Here is a 17,631-nt window from a genome sequence, read left to right as displayed (position 1 = left end):
ACAATTTCTTAGTGTTCTGGGTAATACATGCCATTGTTAACAAATACTTCTTCAGCCTACTCGATCCCTGCTTTCCACCCATCCAGCTATTGTCCTGATTTTTTTTTTCTTTCCACAGTTGTATATAGAGCAATAAGACAGTGATGTTTTCTTGTAACCTGTGTAAGGCCTCCCTTGCATTAGTGGTAGCAGCCGGATGATGAAAAGGTTAAGACGTTCTGCAGTTTCATACTGAGATTTCTAACTTTGCCTTAATACAAAGAACTTGATTTTGAAAGAGGTTATGTTTTCTCCTTTGTGTGGGTAAAAGGTGCTAAGTTGCTTGTTTCAGCTCTCTTCTTCTGAATGCTTGCTCTCCGTGCAGTTGATGAACTCCAGAAACGGGTGAACCAGTCTGAGAACTCTGTACCTCCGCCACCTCCTCCTCCACCGCCGCTTCCCCCTCCTCCTCCCAACCCTATCCGGTAAGCTGCTCGGCATCATGTCTTTCCCCGTCAGAGAACTGGAAGTGTATGCTAGAGGTGTCCCTTCTTAAAAAACAGAACCAAAACTATTGTCTTAGATTGCATCATTAGAAGGAGGGGTCGGAAAAACTCTGAAACATACCAGCCAGGATTTCTCCCAGAAGTATTTTCTCTCTTTATCTCTTCCCCCCCCCCCTCTCTCTCTTTCTCTCTTAGATTTTATTAATTTGTGAGAGACAGGCAGAGACACAGGCAGAGGGAGAAGCAGGCTCCCTTCAAGGAGCCTAGTGCGAGACTCGATCCCATGACCCTAAGCGGAAGGTAGACCCTCAACCACCTGAGCCACCCAGGCATCCCTCTCAGAAAATTTTCCAAAGGCCAATGTGTCACTTCCTTCTTGTAATACATATAGAAAAGGCCCAAGAAACACCTGGCAGAAACATTCTTGTAGCCTTCCATGTCCTTCTGCTACCGATGTTCAGATTACATGTGGATGTTCCAAACCCAGGAGCTGGAGATTTGTTTAAAAAGTTAGATACTTCAGTATTAAGATTTCAGCCCATGATGTTAGGATTTCCTTTAACTGGAAGACCAAGGAATTTTGAACTTTTCCAGGATGTTTTAATTGTTTTTATCTTTCCTTGCCCTAATTTGAATTTGAAAAGCCTTGGTTTGTTCATTTACTTTAAAAATAAAAGTACTAAACGAAACAAAAACTTACCAGTACTAATTGTTACACACTAATAATTAAACTCAAAGTGCTAATTACGTTTTATCCCTAACCTTATATTTAAACCTTTAATAATGCTGAGAGAAGAATCTTCTATAAGAAGAAGAAATTATGTTTACGTTCTTGTGACAGGGAATCATATATGCAGATAAGAATTCACTTTTTCTGAAGCCTGGGGTGACTCGGTGGTTTTGAGTGCCTGAATCAAGCACAGTACACCCCAGGAAGCCTAGAGGCAAGATTTGCCTCCTTTGTGGTTCTTCATTCCACCATCCAGAATTACAGAAGACACAACCTGCTTGCCACTGTGACAACTTACCTCCTTGTGTCCTGATGTTAGCTGCGTCTGTATAATTTATTCTTGAACAAATGGACTTTAACATTTGGCTAGATTTTTATTTGATTTTTTTACCTTTCATTAACTCATGCAATTTGTTTAATCCTTTCACACAGGGCCATTTATTCGTACTTTGCACCTTTGCCGATGCATGTGAATAGAATGTGTAGCATGTTCCTCCCACATGACTATGAAAATGGGACTTTGCCTTTTAAAAAGGATTCTCATTAGTTTTTCTTACTGAGGAGGGTAGGACATAATCTACTTTAAGCCATTGAAGTAGTTGAGGCAAAATAATTTTTACACGTGATTGATGGAAGAGTCCATTGAAAGAATTTTCAGGTATTTTAAATTCTTTCTGTCCTGGGTAGCTAAATCCATTGGAGATATTCTGAATGTGACATTTAAAACAAGAAATTCATCACTTAGCTCTTTTTCTAAGGTGTAGAATTTTGTGCTGATAATAAAGGTCACTACTGTGTATGAGGAGGGAGAGCTATTAAAAATGCGATTATAGTCTTGCCGTTGGCTTTTAATTTTTAGTCTCACAAGCCTGGAAACCCTTGGAATTAAAAGTAAAGTGTAACTTAAATAGGATATTTTCCCAAAGAGCACTTTATAGTTTTACTGAGAAATGAATGTGGGATTCAGACTGTGTATATCTAAAGCATGAACTCTTTTATAAGGCCCTTTGAAGAAATTTTCGTTGAATAACATGAACAATTTTTATTTTAAGATGAATTTAAGTAGTATAAGATGTAATTTCTCAGAAAGAGATTTCTTTTTCTTTTCTTTTTTTCCTTTTGGAGTTAGGAGTACTTTCTTGTCAAAGAAATACATTTGCATATCTATTGAGTTTCAGTGGACTCTGAATCCACTAATCAAGATTTTCTAACTTTGGTCCTGAGCCACATTTGTTTTGCACTAACATAGATCATAGATAGAAATGAAAACCGGAAGAAAAAAAAAAAAAGACTAGTACCTGCTCTTTTGCCCCAGGGGACAAGTGGGAGAGAGGAGTTGGAGGAAGAAGGTAGACCTTGGTCATGTTGTACCAGCCATAGCGAACACCGGATAAATCCTGGGCAGGTGTGGCTCACGAGGGGGTGGTAGGGTGTATTGGTATATTAGGGTTCTCCAGAGACACGGAAGTAGTAGGGGTGTGTGTATGTACATATATACATAGTTATGTATATATTGTGTGCATTCACATACAAGGTTTATTCTAAGGAATAAGTTCACAGGGTTATGGACTATGGCAAGTCCCAGGGTGAGTCAAAAAGCTGGAGCCCAGGGAAAGCCTATGGTATGGTCTCAGTCTGCACTTGAGCAGTCCAGACCCAGGAAGAGGTAGTGTTTCAAATCCAGAAGCAGGGAAAAGCAGATGTCCTGATTTTAAGCTAGTCAGGCAGAGGGAATTCTGTTTTACTTGGGGAAGGGTCATGCTTTTGTTTTATTCAGGCCTTCAGCTGATTGTATGAGGCCCACCCACATTAGAATAGTCTGCTTTACATGGGCTATTTATTTATTTATAAAAATATTTTATTTATTTATTCATGAGAGACACAGAAAGAGAGAGAGAGAGAGGCAGAGACACAGGCAGAGGGAGAAGCAGACTCCATGCAGGGAGCCCGATGCGGGACTTGATCTCGTGTCTCCAGGATCACACCCTGGGCTGAAGGCGGTGCTAAACCGCTGATCCACCTGGGCTGCCCTGGGCTAGCAATTTAAATGTTGATCTTATCCAGAACTCGCACAGCAACACCCAGAATAGTGTTGGGCCACATACCTGAATATCCCATGATCCAGTCAGGCTGACTCATAACTTTAACCATCACAGTGGGTGTGAGGAACACTTATTAAAGAATTTCAAGGTAAATATTTTCCACCAAACTGTTCCATTTCTGGGGACTCTTGCCTGAAGCTTTTATCCATTCAGCTGAACTGGCTCTGAAGTGGGGCAGTTTTAGCCAGAGGTTGAATTATGGGTCCCAGGTATCTCATCCTGGTCTTCTGATCTGTCCTGTGAGACCTGCTCTATCTGTAGTCACAGAGGACTCTTTTTAAAAATATTACAGATGATTTTTCTCTGGGCACCATCTGGGTTTCCAACTTACACCTCAGTTCTGAACAGTGAAAGCACTTTCTCTCATCTATTTAGGTGGTTTTAGTGATGAATGTAGATTTTTGACTTTATTTATGTAAACATATTCAGATATTCCGAGCAGTACAAATATTCCTGCTTTGTCATCTTTACGTATGATAGTACAGCACTGAACATTTTAGAATCTGTGGTGGGTTCACCTGCAAAGTGTTGTGAGAGGGTAAGATGAGGCCCTCGACTGGGCAGCGCCATCCTACCTACTGGGGAATGTTAACCTGTAGACCTTGACTAGTCCTGCCCTCAGTGACAGAATGGGGAGAAGGAGCAAATAAAGTTTGCATTGTTTCATTTCTCCCAGCTTCTGGAATAAAATGTGCTTGTCGGTAAGTTCTAGAAATCTCACAGGGTAGAGCAGAATGTAGTGCTTTCTTGTTCAGTGTGTTTGGGAATTTTAAGAAAAGGCAGGTAAAGAGGGGATTAATAATCTAAAGGCAGAAGTAGGAGGTAAAAAATTAAGAAACACTGAGTTGTTCTCTACTCAGCCAGATATTGCTGTTTGAATCCAGGTGCCCCTTTTTCTAGAGTCAGCATTAAGCTTTGCCTGCTTGGCTTCCTCAGGACTGACTGTATTTGGTCAAATCCAGTTTACCACACCGAGAACATTTATAATGTAGTTGAAAGAATTCAGGAATTCTTGGTTCTTTTTTTTTTCTTTTTGTAAGCTTTATTGAGGGGGACTGATAACATATATAAGAGCATACACCAACTTATATACAGTTTAAAAGTAATATAAAGTGAACATTATGTGTTCACTGTCCAAATCAAGAAATAGAAAAATACTGGTAGCCTAAAATCTTGTCCTTTTATCCTTTTTTTAAAGAAAAAAATTTTTGCCTGACATATATATCCCTAAACTCCTATAAATATATATGTGGGTTTTTTCTAACTATATAATTGGAATTTTACTGTATTCATTTGGGTCTTGTTCTTTTTACTCTACATTATTTTGTAAGATTCATCCATGTTATGTTGTGTAGCTAAAGTTCATCCATATTCATGGGTACATAATCCATTTTATGAATGTCTGAAAGTGTGTTTATCCATTATGGTACATCTACATTTAAGTTATTACCAGTTCAGGGAAGTTATGGAAATTCTGCATGAGCATTCTTGTAAATGAATCCTGGTGCACAAGTGCCTGCATTTCTATAAGGTATACAGAAATGGAATCCCTGGCTCCTAGGATATGTGTGTCTTCAGCTCCCCTGGATACTGCCAAATGGTTTTCCAAAGCGGCAATTTTATTTCCTACACAATCTTCAGTTTGAGAATTCCTGTTATTCCACAAACCTACCGATATTTGATATTATCAGACTTAAAATTTCTTTTCTGTTTGATGACTGTGTAGTAATATCACAGTGTGGGTTTCATTTGTGTTTTCCTAGTAGCTAATGAAGTCAAGCACTTTGTTTTGGAAAATTGGACGTCCTCTTTTATGGAGTTTCAAGGCTTTTGTCCATTTTCCTGTTGGGTTGTAAGCTTTTTCTTATTGATCTGTAGAGTTTCTTTTTCTTCTTCTTCTTTTTTAAAAAGTTTATTTATTTAAGTAATCTCTACATACAACATGGGGCTTGAACTCATGACCCCAAGATCGAGAGTCACATGCTCTTCCAACTTCTTTCACATGAGCCCACTAGGCACCCCTCTTTTTATTCTTTATGGTGTCTTTTAATATGTGCAGGCCATAAAATTTTCCTGTAGTCAAATCTATCACAATTTGGATTTTACAGATTTTTAAAACATGGACCAGAGAGACTGTGGTCTAAATGTATTTTATCCCTTAAGTATCTGGTCTGTGTCATTCAGATTCAGATATTTTTATGCCCGTATTTCACAGATAGTTATTTACCAAAAACATCCCCTAATTCTTTCATCCTTCCCTCTTCCTCAAGCATATTACATAGATAGTTTTGTCTGAATTTTAGGTATGAATATTGACTTATTTTTCTGTTTTACTTAGCACTGTATTGGTAATTATAGTGGCCCCCTTCTTTGAGTAATGAATTTGGTTTTATGTAGAAAAGGATGAGACCTCTTTCTCTTCTTTAAAGTGTTGAAAAGTTTAATAATTTTTTAAAAGTAGAAAGTAGACTCCTAAATTCTAGCTATCCATTTATGCACCTAGAGAAGAACTGTATATTTACTGATTATTTTGAACCAGTACATTTTATTTCTTGGATTGTCAGGCATCCAGTAATTTCCTGTCATTCTTTTTCTTTCTCCTAAAGATCCCTCATGTCCATGATCCGGAAGCGATCCCATCCCAGCGGCAGTGGTGCTAAGAAAGAAAAGGCAGCTCAACCAGAAACAAGTAATTATCATCCCCTTTGGTTTACTTTCAGTGGTTTCAGCACAGTTTTTCAACAGTACATTTTTTTGAGTTCTTTGTGAACAAATTGGGGAGAAATGTGAACTTAACAGCTGATAAGAAGGAACACGAGTGAGCCTTCCTGTTGCTTCTTGTCTACAGCAGGCCAACTGTAATGTGTGGTCTGCGGGGATGTGTCTTCTTAGAGGATGAGGCACTTTACAGGAGGAGGTATAAAAGAAAGGGAGGGAGCAATTCTAGGTAAGGGGTTTGGGGAAAGAGTTTTTAGAGTTGATAGCCAGTAAACTGAGACTTGATGAAGCACTTGCTTTGTGCTGGTCTCATGCTGTAAACTGGTGACAGATGACATAGAAGTTACGTTGAGTTGGGGGAGACAGGAAGCAAACAAGGATATTACCTAAAGGAAGAGCACACGTTTGTAAGAGAGGATGGAGGTGGATGCTGGTGTCAGGAAGCGATGCTAAAGCCAAGTAGTATGGATTTAGGAAGTTGGATTGGGAGTGTTGAGAACGAAAGGAGTTTACAGAGGGGCAACAGAATCAAAGGTCCAGAATGGGGAAGGAGCTTGGCATATTGGGAAACTAAAGTTTGGTATTACAGGAACATGCGGTGCAAGAGAGGAAGTCTGAGCCAGGTTCTGGAGGCTGTGGTCAAGATTTTGAAATGTATCTTAAGGACAGTAGAAGTTTTAAGTAGGGGTGTGGCATGGTGAGATTTGTCTTTTTAAAGAAATCAGCAGAAATCTTGTTTGCAGCAAGAGGACAGGGCATAGATTGCAGAAGAATGAGAGGATGAGGGGAGGCTGTCTGTCATTCAGATGCACATGGCTCAGACGAGGGTGGTAGTGGAGACAGAAAGAAGTGGGTAAATCCAGGAGCAACTCTGGGAGGTGCCGTTCATGGGAGTCTGACTCGCTGGAGAGGGAGAAGTAGAGGGTAACTTGAAGAGATGGGAGTGAAGGGAGAAGGGTTTTCCCACTGAGCAGAGGCACCCAGCAGGCAGGAGCCTGGGCGGCTCGTGGAGCTGCGGGCAGTTGGGTGTGCAGCCACAGCCAGGGCAACAGGGACCAGAAGAACCCACATTGAACTCAGCATGTTTGCTCAGCACCTGTTACTTACAAAGCATGGCACATTTGCCTGGTTCAAGCCCAGTCTGGGGCAGATGTTCTGGGGCAGACGTCTTGGCCTCCTCTTCCTGCCCCCAGGGTTCATCAATCTGGTCCGGCCACTTTACTCTAGCTGTATCAGAACAGAATCCAAACCCTGCAGGCTGCTTTTGGGTGGTTCTCTGCTGTTATTTCAGCCTCATTTCTGTACACCTGCTCTACCTTATGGCTGGACCATTTCCTAGAAGTCCCCCGTGCACATGCTCTGTCTTATCCTAATTCCAGAATTGCTCTGCCGCCTTCCCTATATATAGTCAGAGCTTTCTGGGGCAGGGTGCTCTAATTCCACATCTCCTGTGTAGGTTCCAGGCTCTTCCTCCACTTCCTCTTATGAGCTCCTTAGTATTGGCTCATTGCTGCGTGTTGCTGTAGCATTGTGCTTCAGATTTTATGATGCCCCATCTCCTAGCCTCTCTGTCCTGTTTGAGGTTATTTCCACATCTCTCCCCCTGAATCGGTTGCAGACTTTGAGGGCTTACTCCTGTCTGCAAGTCTCCCACAGCTTGGAGGCACCTTCAGTGAATCTAAGTTGAGACCTAGCTCCATCTTTCTTAGCCAGAAACTCGCAGCACCATTATAGATAAAAGCTAATTGATTTTGTCTATATAAATTACTTTTGGTGCCTGCCTCCTACAACCCTTTGGAAACTATTCCTCTCATTGTATTGCTGAAAAGGACATTCTGCTTGCCACAAGGCACTGGGGATTCTGAAGTCCTGTCTTTGGTCATTTCAGGGCAGTCCTGCTCTGTGTTACTGTCTAGAAGCCTTCTTGACACTCTAATTAAAATTAAAATTTTGTTTGTTTCAATCTTGTTTTGTAACAATCGATAAGACGTAGAGGATGAGAAGGGCAGTCAGAATAAAATGATTTCCCCTTCTAATGTCTAAGTAAATTTCCCTTTTACTAATGTCTAAGTAAATGACATTATTAGCTTGTCAACCTTGATAACACCCTTAAATTAAAAAAAAAAAAAAAGCATTCTAAGCTTATTAAACCCGGTGTTGGAAACCATACAGTTTTCCTTATGAAAGTGATCTTTCATTTACAATTCATGAAATGATGCAGTATTCTCTCCCTCATTCTTGAGCTACTGGATTGTTACCAGGGATGTGTGTCTAAGTAGAATTAGAAGTCACTCATGAGATTTTAAACTGAAGCCACTGCCTTAAATGATGTGAACCATAGACGTACATGGTTGGAGCTTTTCCGTGTCTGGCAGGGTAGTTTTTTATAGTGTCTTATTAACAGTTCACACCAAAAATAGTTTTTGAATGAATAAATCAACAATGATTAAAAGCATGATGAATGAATGAAGAACATCAAGCATTGTAGTCATCTGTGACACTTTGGAGTTTATATTTGTAAGTCAGGACCGGTTTTGCTATCACAGTATTATCTTTTGTTAGCATCTTATGATGGCTCTCATCAGCTGATTGGTAGGCTTCTCAGACCTGATGAATGAAGAAACTTTTATTGCTAGGGTATGGCTCTTAAAAAGTCTAATTGTAGGGGAAGGTCTGCGCAATATTTTATTTATTTATTTATTTATTTATTTATTTATTTATTTATTTATTTATTTTTTAAGAGTTTATTTATTCATGAGAGACACACACACACACACACAGAGAGAGAGAGAGAGAGAGAGAGAGAGAGAGAGGCAGAGACACAGGCAGAGGAGAAGCAGGCTTCACGCAGGGAGCCCAAAGTGGGACTCAATCCCTGGACTCCAGGATCAGGCCCTGGGCCGAAGGCCGCACCAAACCGCCGAGCCACCAGGCTGCCCTCTGTGCAATATTTTAGAAGTAGTTTTACGGTGTCAATGTAAGAAATAATCTACAGACTTTGAATTAATAACTAATTTTGAGAAGAATAAATTTATTGAACAAGTTCTGAGGTTTCAGAGATATGCTTGGTATTTATCAAATACCTAGGTCATTATTATGTTAACATTTTCTTACCTTAGTTTGCTAACCTGCTGAGTGGGGATAATCATAGTTCTTGTTTCATAGGGTGGTGGTGAGAATTAATGAGTCTCCTAACAAGTAAAGTACTTAGAATAGTACCCAGCATATAGAAAATACCAAAATGTTAGCTATTAAAAGCAAAAGGGTTCCAACCACTCTTTGAAGGGTAGAAATCCTCATTTGGCAGGTTCTTGTGATCGTTGTAGTTAAGGAAATATCCTTAACTTTATGGCCTGAGGTCAAATTCAAACTTACTCAACCACGATGTGTTCTTCAGAAATTTTGTTCATCACAGTGCCATAAGATTCTTTTTAAGTGCCTTTTTAAAAATGTTAGTGAAAGAGAAAAGTAATCCTGTGGAATTTAGAAAATAATTTTCATTTCTTCTAGGTAATAACAAAAGGTTTTACTGAGCAACAAGGTGATGGTTTTGTCTGTGGGTTTTTTCTTTGAAGAACGAACTTATTTTTCAAGTGGGTCTTAAAATTTAAGTCTCAATTAATTACATGTAGCTTTCTGATCCAAGACTGACCTTGAAGCACTACCTCAGAGAACATTTGATTTGATTTTCCTGTGGCAGTTCAGTGACATTAGACCTGTTGTCTCCATTTGTCCCTTTTTTTAATCTCCAGTATCCTGCACATTTCCATTGTCCTTCTGATTACATGCTTTTGTGAGACAATTACCAACTGTGTGATCACAGAAAGAATTACAAAACATGCCATGAACTCTCTGTAGGTGATTCTTGCAGATTTATTAGAACTGCTTAATAGTTTGGAAGTTCGTATAGATTGCTTTTTGCTAGTTCAAAAACAGGGTCGGTGAGAGAGAAGGCTTGTGTAGCTTAACCTAGCGTTGCCCTTGTATTGTGCCCGCATAGGGAATCTGATAAGAGTGATTTCTTTTCCTTAAGACCAATTAAGCCTTTACATTTGAAAAAGACTAAGAAATTAAAGCCTGGTTTATAATCTGTACACAATACAGATAGTAGCACTTCTCTGAATTATCACTATGATTCTGGCAAGCAAAAATAAGAAACTACTTTAAATTCCTGTTATGTTAGATGCTGCAGCAGATTTGAATGGTGTCGACCATAATTCTCCATCTGTCTGCCTTAATTAGTTTTTGTATGGTGCATTTAATTGGGTTTCAGTCCTTCCTTACAGAGCACTAATCTGTTTGTCGGCGGTGTTCTGTTGCCATGCAGCTCTTCTCAAGTCTCACTCAAAATGGCAGGCTTTCTGAAAAATCACATGTTTTTTTAGGATTAAAAAAAAAAAAATTCTCAGGAATAGATTGCATACCCTTACCAGGTGCTCAAATGGCAGATCTGTGCTTTATCTCCCCAGACTCTGAATGGGGTCAGCACAAGCACCATGTAGTACATAACGGGTATTCAGATATTGAATGAGTGAGTGAGTGAATGAATGAATGAATGACTTTCAATCCACAGTAATTTTCTTGTCTGTCCTCTTGTTGATGTTTGGGAGCCATCTGCGGAAGCTGCCCGAGAAAATGCTGCTTAAGGGCAGAGTTGATCCACCCACAGTTTGCGTTCTTTCATTTACTAGTGGGTGAGTTCTGACTCTGGTGCCATGTTTTCCACGTTGCCTGGCAAAAGATGCTTTCTTGCCATCTGGATCTGAAACATACGGTTTGGATATTGAGAACTTTTTATTCCCTGCGTTTCAGTGGCCTATGAAGATGACATGACCCTGTTTGAAATTAGGACTTTATCAGAAGACGTAGGTTGTACAGGGAATGTAGAGGTGATCTCATCACTGTGGTGCTGCCTCACTGAGAATGGTGGAACCTTCTGGGTTCTTCTAGTTGCTCCCCTAGGCATGACGTAAGAGGAATAGCTACTCAGCGTTAGCGTGAATTCCACGTGGCAGAAAAAAAAAAAGCCACGGTGTAGGCTTCATTAGTGCAGAGCCCAGCACGCCTGTCCATTGGCCTGGGGGCATCGTCGTGATGGCCTCCATTTAGAAGCTGTCCTTTTGAGCTTTAGCTGTTTCTGCTCAAATATCAAAAATATTAATAGTCACATAAAGCCAAAACTTCCAATAAGTCCGTCAGTGGGTGGTTACTTGCTGCGTGCCTACCATATGCCCCACGTTGTAGAGTGTGCTCAAAGAGCCTAAGAGGAAGGTCTTCATGAGGTATTTAAACTTAAATTAATCAGTTCCAGGGAATGAGACGGATGTAAGCAGGAGATCTAGAATGGCACTAATGGTGATAAATGTTGCAAAAACAATTGAGTACTTTTGGTCAGGCTATTGTGCAACAAATTTCATTATTCTGACCAATAGCTTTAAGCCTCCACCTTAGCTGTATTCATCTAATTGATGTATATTTCAACAGTTTTATTGTTTTTTTTTGCAGCAAAACAGTGCAAAGGTTAAACAATAGATAGTTCAAAAAATTTTTAATCAAATTTAATTACTTAATTGCAATCCTTTCTGGGTGTATGTTTTCTTTTAACATTGACAATTTAAAAAGACTTGAAAAGGTTTGTTTAAAATGCTTCTTTGATTCCTAAATAAAAGATGGCAATTTAAAAGTAGATTTTACCTATCTGGTGTTCATCTTCTGATTATAGATTTCTTACAAGTTAACAGATGGCTTTTATCTTTTATTTCCAAATGGGCTTTTTGATAGCTATTCCTTCTTGGGGCTGATTTCTTTGACATGGGATGTTATAAGTTATGAAAACATCTCTGAGGCAAAGGTGAATGATTATTTGAGCTTAGGTAGAAAGCTGGAGAAATTCAAGTTCTATCATGCTAACAAATGGAACCAGACCCACTTTAATTGTTTAAATTAATTGATTAATAAGCCAATATTGATTTCCAGGCTACAAATTAGACCTTAAATTTTATAACTCTGAGTTTTATTTTATTTTATTTTATTTTATTTTATTTTATTTTATTTTAAGTGGAGCCCAAGGTGGGGTTTGAACTCAAGACCCGAACTGAGATCAAGAGGCCGACACTTAACTGAGCCACCCAGGCCCCCCATAACTCTAATTTTTTTTAACTCTAATTTTTTTAAAAACAAATCTTCTATTAAAAGATTTTTTTTTTAAATGAAAAAAATATGGCTGCCTGGTAGCTGTTAACCTCAGTAAATTGTTTTGTGATGTTTTGTGATTCTGTCTGAAAAGCGGCTGTGGTTAATTACAAAGTACATTGGAATAGAAAGTAGCAGTTTTCTTGTAACATAAGATGATTTCTGCGTGTGTTCTTTGATAGCTGAAGAAGTCACGGATCTGAAGAGGCAAGCAGTTGAAGAGATGATGGACAGAATTAAAAAGGGAGTTCATCTTAGACCAGTTAATCAGACGGCTAGACCGAAGGCAAAGGTATGAAATGACTGCATTTCCTCCCCTCCCGCGGTGCTTCCTTTTTCAGGTGTCAAAGTTTGAAATTTGATGAAAGCTATATGAGGACTGACTGTGAAATCTTAGATAAGGCTAATGTGTCATAAAAGCCTTTACTTTTAGACGAGCGTGTTTCAGGACTCTGTTTGAGCTGCAGTTAACCTCAGTCCCTACAAAAAGAAAGTCCTGTTGTTGCAGGGTGCTCTTCTCTGCTTGATACGTACGGACTGTTAGACCAAGCCAAGAACTACTGTACCCTTTCTTTTCTTTAAGTCCTTTTGTGTAACTCAAGTATTGAATGAGCATCTGCCATATGCCAGGTACTGTTTTAGGCTCTGGGGATAAAGCAGTAAACCAAAGAGACAGCAATCCTTGCCTTCCTGAGACTTCTGTTTCAGTGTGAGGCGGAAAGGGGCCGGGTAGGCAGGTGGCATCATATGATAGTGTCAGAATGGACTTACAACAGTTTTTGAAAATTAGTGAAGCTCATAGGACTGTTTTCATTTATTTTACAAACCTGTTCCAGGCCACTTCAAGGAGAAAGTTTTGTGTGTATGTATCACCAGCTGCCTTCCGAACTAGACCACAGTGAGCGCCAAGCTCTAGCAAAGCACCTAGCTCTAGTCCAGGGCCTCTCCCTTCTCTTGTAGGTGTGTCCCGTTGAAATAGACCAACAATAGAGTTTTTGATATTTGTCTTGAGAAGTTGTTCGTTTAATAAACAAAAATTTAAAGCATCAACAGATTGGTCCTCTTCCTTCCTCTTTTAAACCAACCTTTAAGATTCTTTCTTACTTTCATGGATGCTCCTCTTCAGCTGCTTCAGTGACCCCTAGTATCATGACTATTCAGTACAAACTCTGCTGGACTTTAAGAGTTGTCATGTGGTCACAGGCAGGCAGGCAAGGTAGCCAGGTGAGGCAGGAGTTGTGGTGGGGGCTGTCCATGGAAAGGGGGTTGAAAAGAGGGAAAGAATACCCAATTCCAAGAGTAGGCTGACAGTGGAATGGAAGCTGTAGCCAGCTGCATGGAGTACTGGTCTGCATTAGCGCTTTGAGAGCAGTTTTGCAGGTAAGGGACAGAGCATAGACAGTTTGGCACGAGTGTTGAGCACTGGTGTCTGGCGCATGAAGCTCATAGTAGCTGGCGTTGGGACCAGGCGCTGTCCCCGCCCCCACCTCCAGGCTCTTCTCTCCCCAGAATGGTCAGAGGGCCCACCCTCTCCAACTCACAGGGTCGTTGACAGGCTCAGATGGAAGGTAGTGTAAAAACGGGGGATCTAAGTGGAATCTTTGAAACAAATACATTTTTAAGATGTTCATGTCCCAACTGTTTTGGAAGGAATAAACCAAACCAGACAGACTAGAGAAAAATGCAGTGTCATGAAGAAGCAAAATTAGTTTAGAGAGAAAAATGTCGAAAACTTGTTACATCCTAAGCAATTGGATCAGGATGTTCTGTGCGTACTTTCACTTTCAGAGTATCACTTTGTCCTTCTTCTTTCTTGCCATGATTCTTCCAACAGTTACACATTATTTAATGTCAGTTCAGAACTGGAGAGCAACTGAACAAGCATCAGTGGACGACTGGGTCTTTCGCTGGTAATCATTAAACTGTGTACAGATAGTGCTGAATGACCTGGTCAGTAACCTTTGAAACAAGTGCTCACTGCATGCGCTACAGACTCCCCGCCCAGGACTCAGTGCTTACCTGCCAAGGTCATGGGCTGCGAGAGCGCGTGGGCCGTGCTGCTGGTGGCTCCTGGGGCCCGAAGGTGGCTGGGGTGGCAATGGCAGCATTGAGTGGCCTGTAGCCGAGGGCGCTTGTTCACACGTCACAGCTTGTCCCCCGAACAGTGTACCTGCACAGGTCACACCTGCCTTGAGAATACTAATTTAACCACATACCTTCTAAATTCCTTGATGTCGTTGTCGATACTGTTGTGGTTATAATTAGTGTCTTAGAGCTTTGGCCCCTCGGACTGGCGCTCATGGCACGTGTATTTTCCCGAAAGCGTAGGCTATGAAAGTTGGATGTCTTAGTCCAATTCATACATGAGCAGCAAACCTCTCCCCCTCTCCCTCTGCCTCCCTCCCTCCCTCTTTCTCTCTCTCTCTCCGCCTCCCTCCCTCTCTTGCTCCTTCTCTCTCCCTCTTTCTCTCACTGTCCATTTAAAAAAAAAAAAAACTGAAATGGGATCTTATTCTTTTATTAGCTCTTGTGAGGAAAGGGTTAGAGGTCACTACTAATCACTTCCCATCTCTCGATTGGAGAGAAATGAGCTTTACCTCTTTTCCAGGAACGAGAGGCCAGGGGGTTCCCTAAAGGATCTCTCTTCCTCCCCGTCCTTTGTGAAAGGAAGTGGTATGGGGGAGACCAGAGGCCTGTCTTTGAGAACCTCGTGCTAGATTTCCCCTCCAAGAAGTTAGTTGTCGGGGGATCCCCAGAGACTCTTAGGCCTTGCGGGGTAGGCGAACATTGCCCAGAACTGCATTTCAAATTATTTTGTTCACGGCATAGCCAGAAGCCCGGTTGCAACGGGGCTTGTGATCAAGACTCAAACACAGCCTTTCTTGGGGTGACCTTTCCTTACGAGGAGGACGATGGGGGCAGACTCTACGCCCTCTGGGCCGCCCTTCCTGCTTCAGTCGCCAGTGATGCTAACATTCTCGTGTAAGGCCAGGTTCTTTGCTGACCCCCGCTCCTGACTCAGTTTTGAAATTCCTGAACCGAGACGTGCCGGTCCCCTGCAAGCCGGAGCCGAGAGAGGTTTCTGCCCCGTTGCTTGCTGCCTGCCCTGCGCTTGCCGCCTTCCTGGTCCTCGCTCACTGGCAGGGGTCCAGCAACGCGAGTGGGGACCAGCTTACCGCAGAACGTTCCGAACAATCCAAGTGAATCTTTGAAACCGGGAGTTGACCAGATCTTTTCTCCATATGATGATAACAAGAAGTAACAAAATGGCATTTAGAAGAAGCTTGAGTCCTTTGGCTTTGACTACTTCTCCTAATTTTCTATCTAGCCGCCACTTGGGAGCACTAACCTGTCTAATTCTCTCCTAACTGTAAGACATAGACCTAATTTAAAAAAAAAAAAATAGTCCATAATAGTGCCAACACTTTGCCAGGTAGAAATGTCTGTTTAGTATTTTAAAACTGAATTATTAATTGTGCTTTCTTTTTAAAATTGTAGCCGGAATCTTCAAAGAGCTCTGAGAGTGCCGTGAATGAGCTAAAAGGAATACTGGTAAGAATGGATCCCGCCCGGTTTTATTACCTCATTTATGGGAAAGTGAAAGAATATTTTTTTAAATCTATTTTTCTGGGTAATTGGTTTTGGTATGTTTTATTTTCGTTCACAATAATCCTCAGTTCCTCTGATAGTTGTCTTGATTGTGCTGTGGACTCCTCCATCGGGGCATGTTGATATATGTATTATGCATCAATACTCTGCTGTTTCTGTTCTAGAAAAACGGTTACCCTTTCACCACATCATTATGTTCTGGGCATGCCTTCCAATCCTTGCCTGACAGTTTCAAGACAAAGCACCTAGACCTAAGGATCAGGGCATGCTTGGTCATAATGGAAACACAATAGAGTCTCTTAGATGGATCGTACTTGATTTGAAGGCATGAGAGTGGGGCTGTTGGTGCCAAAATGTCATTCTGAGCTCTTACCCAAATATGTTATGTTAGTATCAGGGCTCAGGGTCAGTCTGCTTTTCCTCACAGTTTAAAAAATTATTTGATTATAAATCAAATAATTGATTGATTATAAATTGGAAAATAGAAGTTCCTGTTTTTATATTCCTGATTTCATTTTTTCTTTTTCTTTTTTTTAAGGTTTATTTATTTTAGAGAGAGAGAGAGAGAGAGAGCGAGCATGGGGAGAGGAAAGGGTAGAGGAAGGAGAGAGAATCTCAAGCAGGCTCTGCCCTGAGCACGGAGCTTGACGTGGGGCCCGATCTCATGACCCTGAGATCACAACCCACAACCTGAGCCAAAACTAAGTTGGATGCTCAAGAGACTGTGCCATCTAGGTGCCCCATTACCAATTTCATTCTCTAAAAGTAACCCCTATCTAAAAGTATCTCCTGCCTCCAGCTATTTTTTTTTTCCTTCCAAACCATGAGCTTTTGCCAATAGAAGTGAGTACTGCCCTGACAGTTGCCGGTAGAGACAAACTCCTCACCTAGAAAATGTTTCAGATACTGAGAGCTCTATTCTCAGATCCTGTTATAGTCTCAACACCAGTTATTATGCACAGTAAGTCAACAAACGTGGGGGCGGAGGCACAAAACTGATATTTCCCTGTTGTTACGGTGCTAATTATGCGATGCATGTAGACATCCACATAATTGTGGTAAACAAAATTATTTTCATCAAGCATGCAACAGCAGACTTACTCAGGATGGCTTAATCAGTTTGCTTTAGGTTTAGGTGAGTGGAATTAGTACTAAAGACAGGCATAGCCTGGCTTACAGTGGTGGCCCACCTACGGAATCAAAGTATGACGACCGACCAACTGTTGAAAAAGTAGGTGGTTATTATCTAATGGATACTTTGAAGAGGAAACTTTGTTATCCAGCGGGAACTCCCTATGCCAGTCTCTTTGGTTGTCTGTACATTAGGATGCTAATTCCTGTTCCGTGAAGATGCCCCAGAGTAGAGTTCTGATCATTTGTGGAAGAGTACATTGAGCTTGACTATTTAAAAATCAGGTTTATTTGAACAATCAGACATCTGTCTAAGATACAGATGATACTTGATTAGCCAAGATATCCCACTCCCTGATAATGCTGGATGGTAACAGGTTTACTGAATTACAGCGTTGCTCTTAAAGATCATGTTCACTATCCAGTCACATTCAGTATAATTTTGCGCCACTTCAAGGAGAGAAATTTGCAGAATAGATTTTTTGGGAAATAATTTACAAGTTATAAAAGTTGTCAAAACATCTTTATTTTCTGCAGATTGCCCCCATCCTCCTTGGTCTGGATTTATCATTAAATTTCTGTACCTTATCCAGCATTAATGTTATCACTGATAGCTATTATTCTGGCAATGTTATTTCTTTGCATTAAGTGTTTTTAAAAAGTG

At 40.7% G+C, this 17,631-nt stretch overlaps 1 protein-coding gene across 2 annotated transcripts in view; it reads left to right on the top strand.

Annotated features, from left to right (window-relative positions):
- Positions 1 to 17,631, top strand: part of SHTN1 (shootin 1) — a 97,039-nt gene that overhangs the window by 54,175 nt on the left and 25,233 nt on the right. For both annotated transcript variants that reach the window (XM_055299945.1, XM_055299946.1), the window contains exons 11-14: positions 365 to 464; positions 5,924 to 6,006; positions 12,410 to 12,519; positions 15,726 to 15,779. In XM_055299945.1, coding sequence (XP_055155920.1) covers positions 365 to 464; positions 5,924 to 6,006; positions 12,410 to 12,519; positions 15,726 to 15,779 — 347 coding nt within the window. The remainder of the gene's footprint in view (positions 1 to 364; positions 465 to 5,923; positions 6,007 to 12,409; positions 12,520 to 15,725; positions 15,780 to 17,631) is intronic.

Source organism: Nyctereutes procyonoides, unplaced genomic scaffold (genome assembly GCF_905146905.1).
Source record: "Nyctereutes procyonoides isolate TBG_1078 unplaced genomic scaffold, NYPRO_anot_genome, whole genome shotgun sequence".
Taxonomy (NCBI): Eukaryota; Metazoa; Chordata; class Mammalia; order Carnivora; family Canidae; genus Nyctereutes; species Nyctereutes procyonoides.
This window is presented reverse-complemented; position numbering and strand designations above follow the sequence as displayed.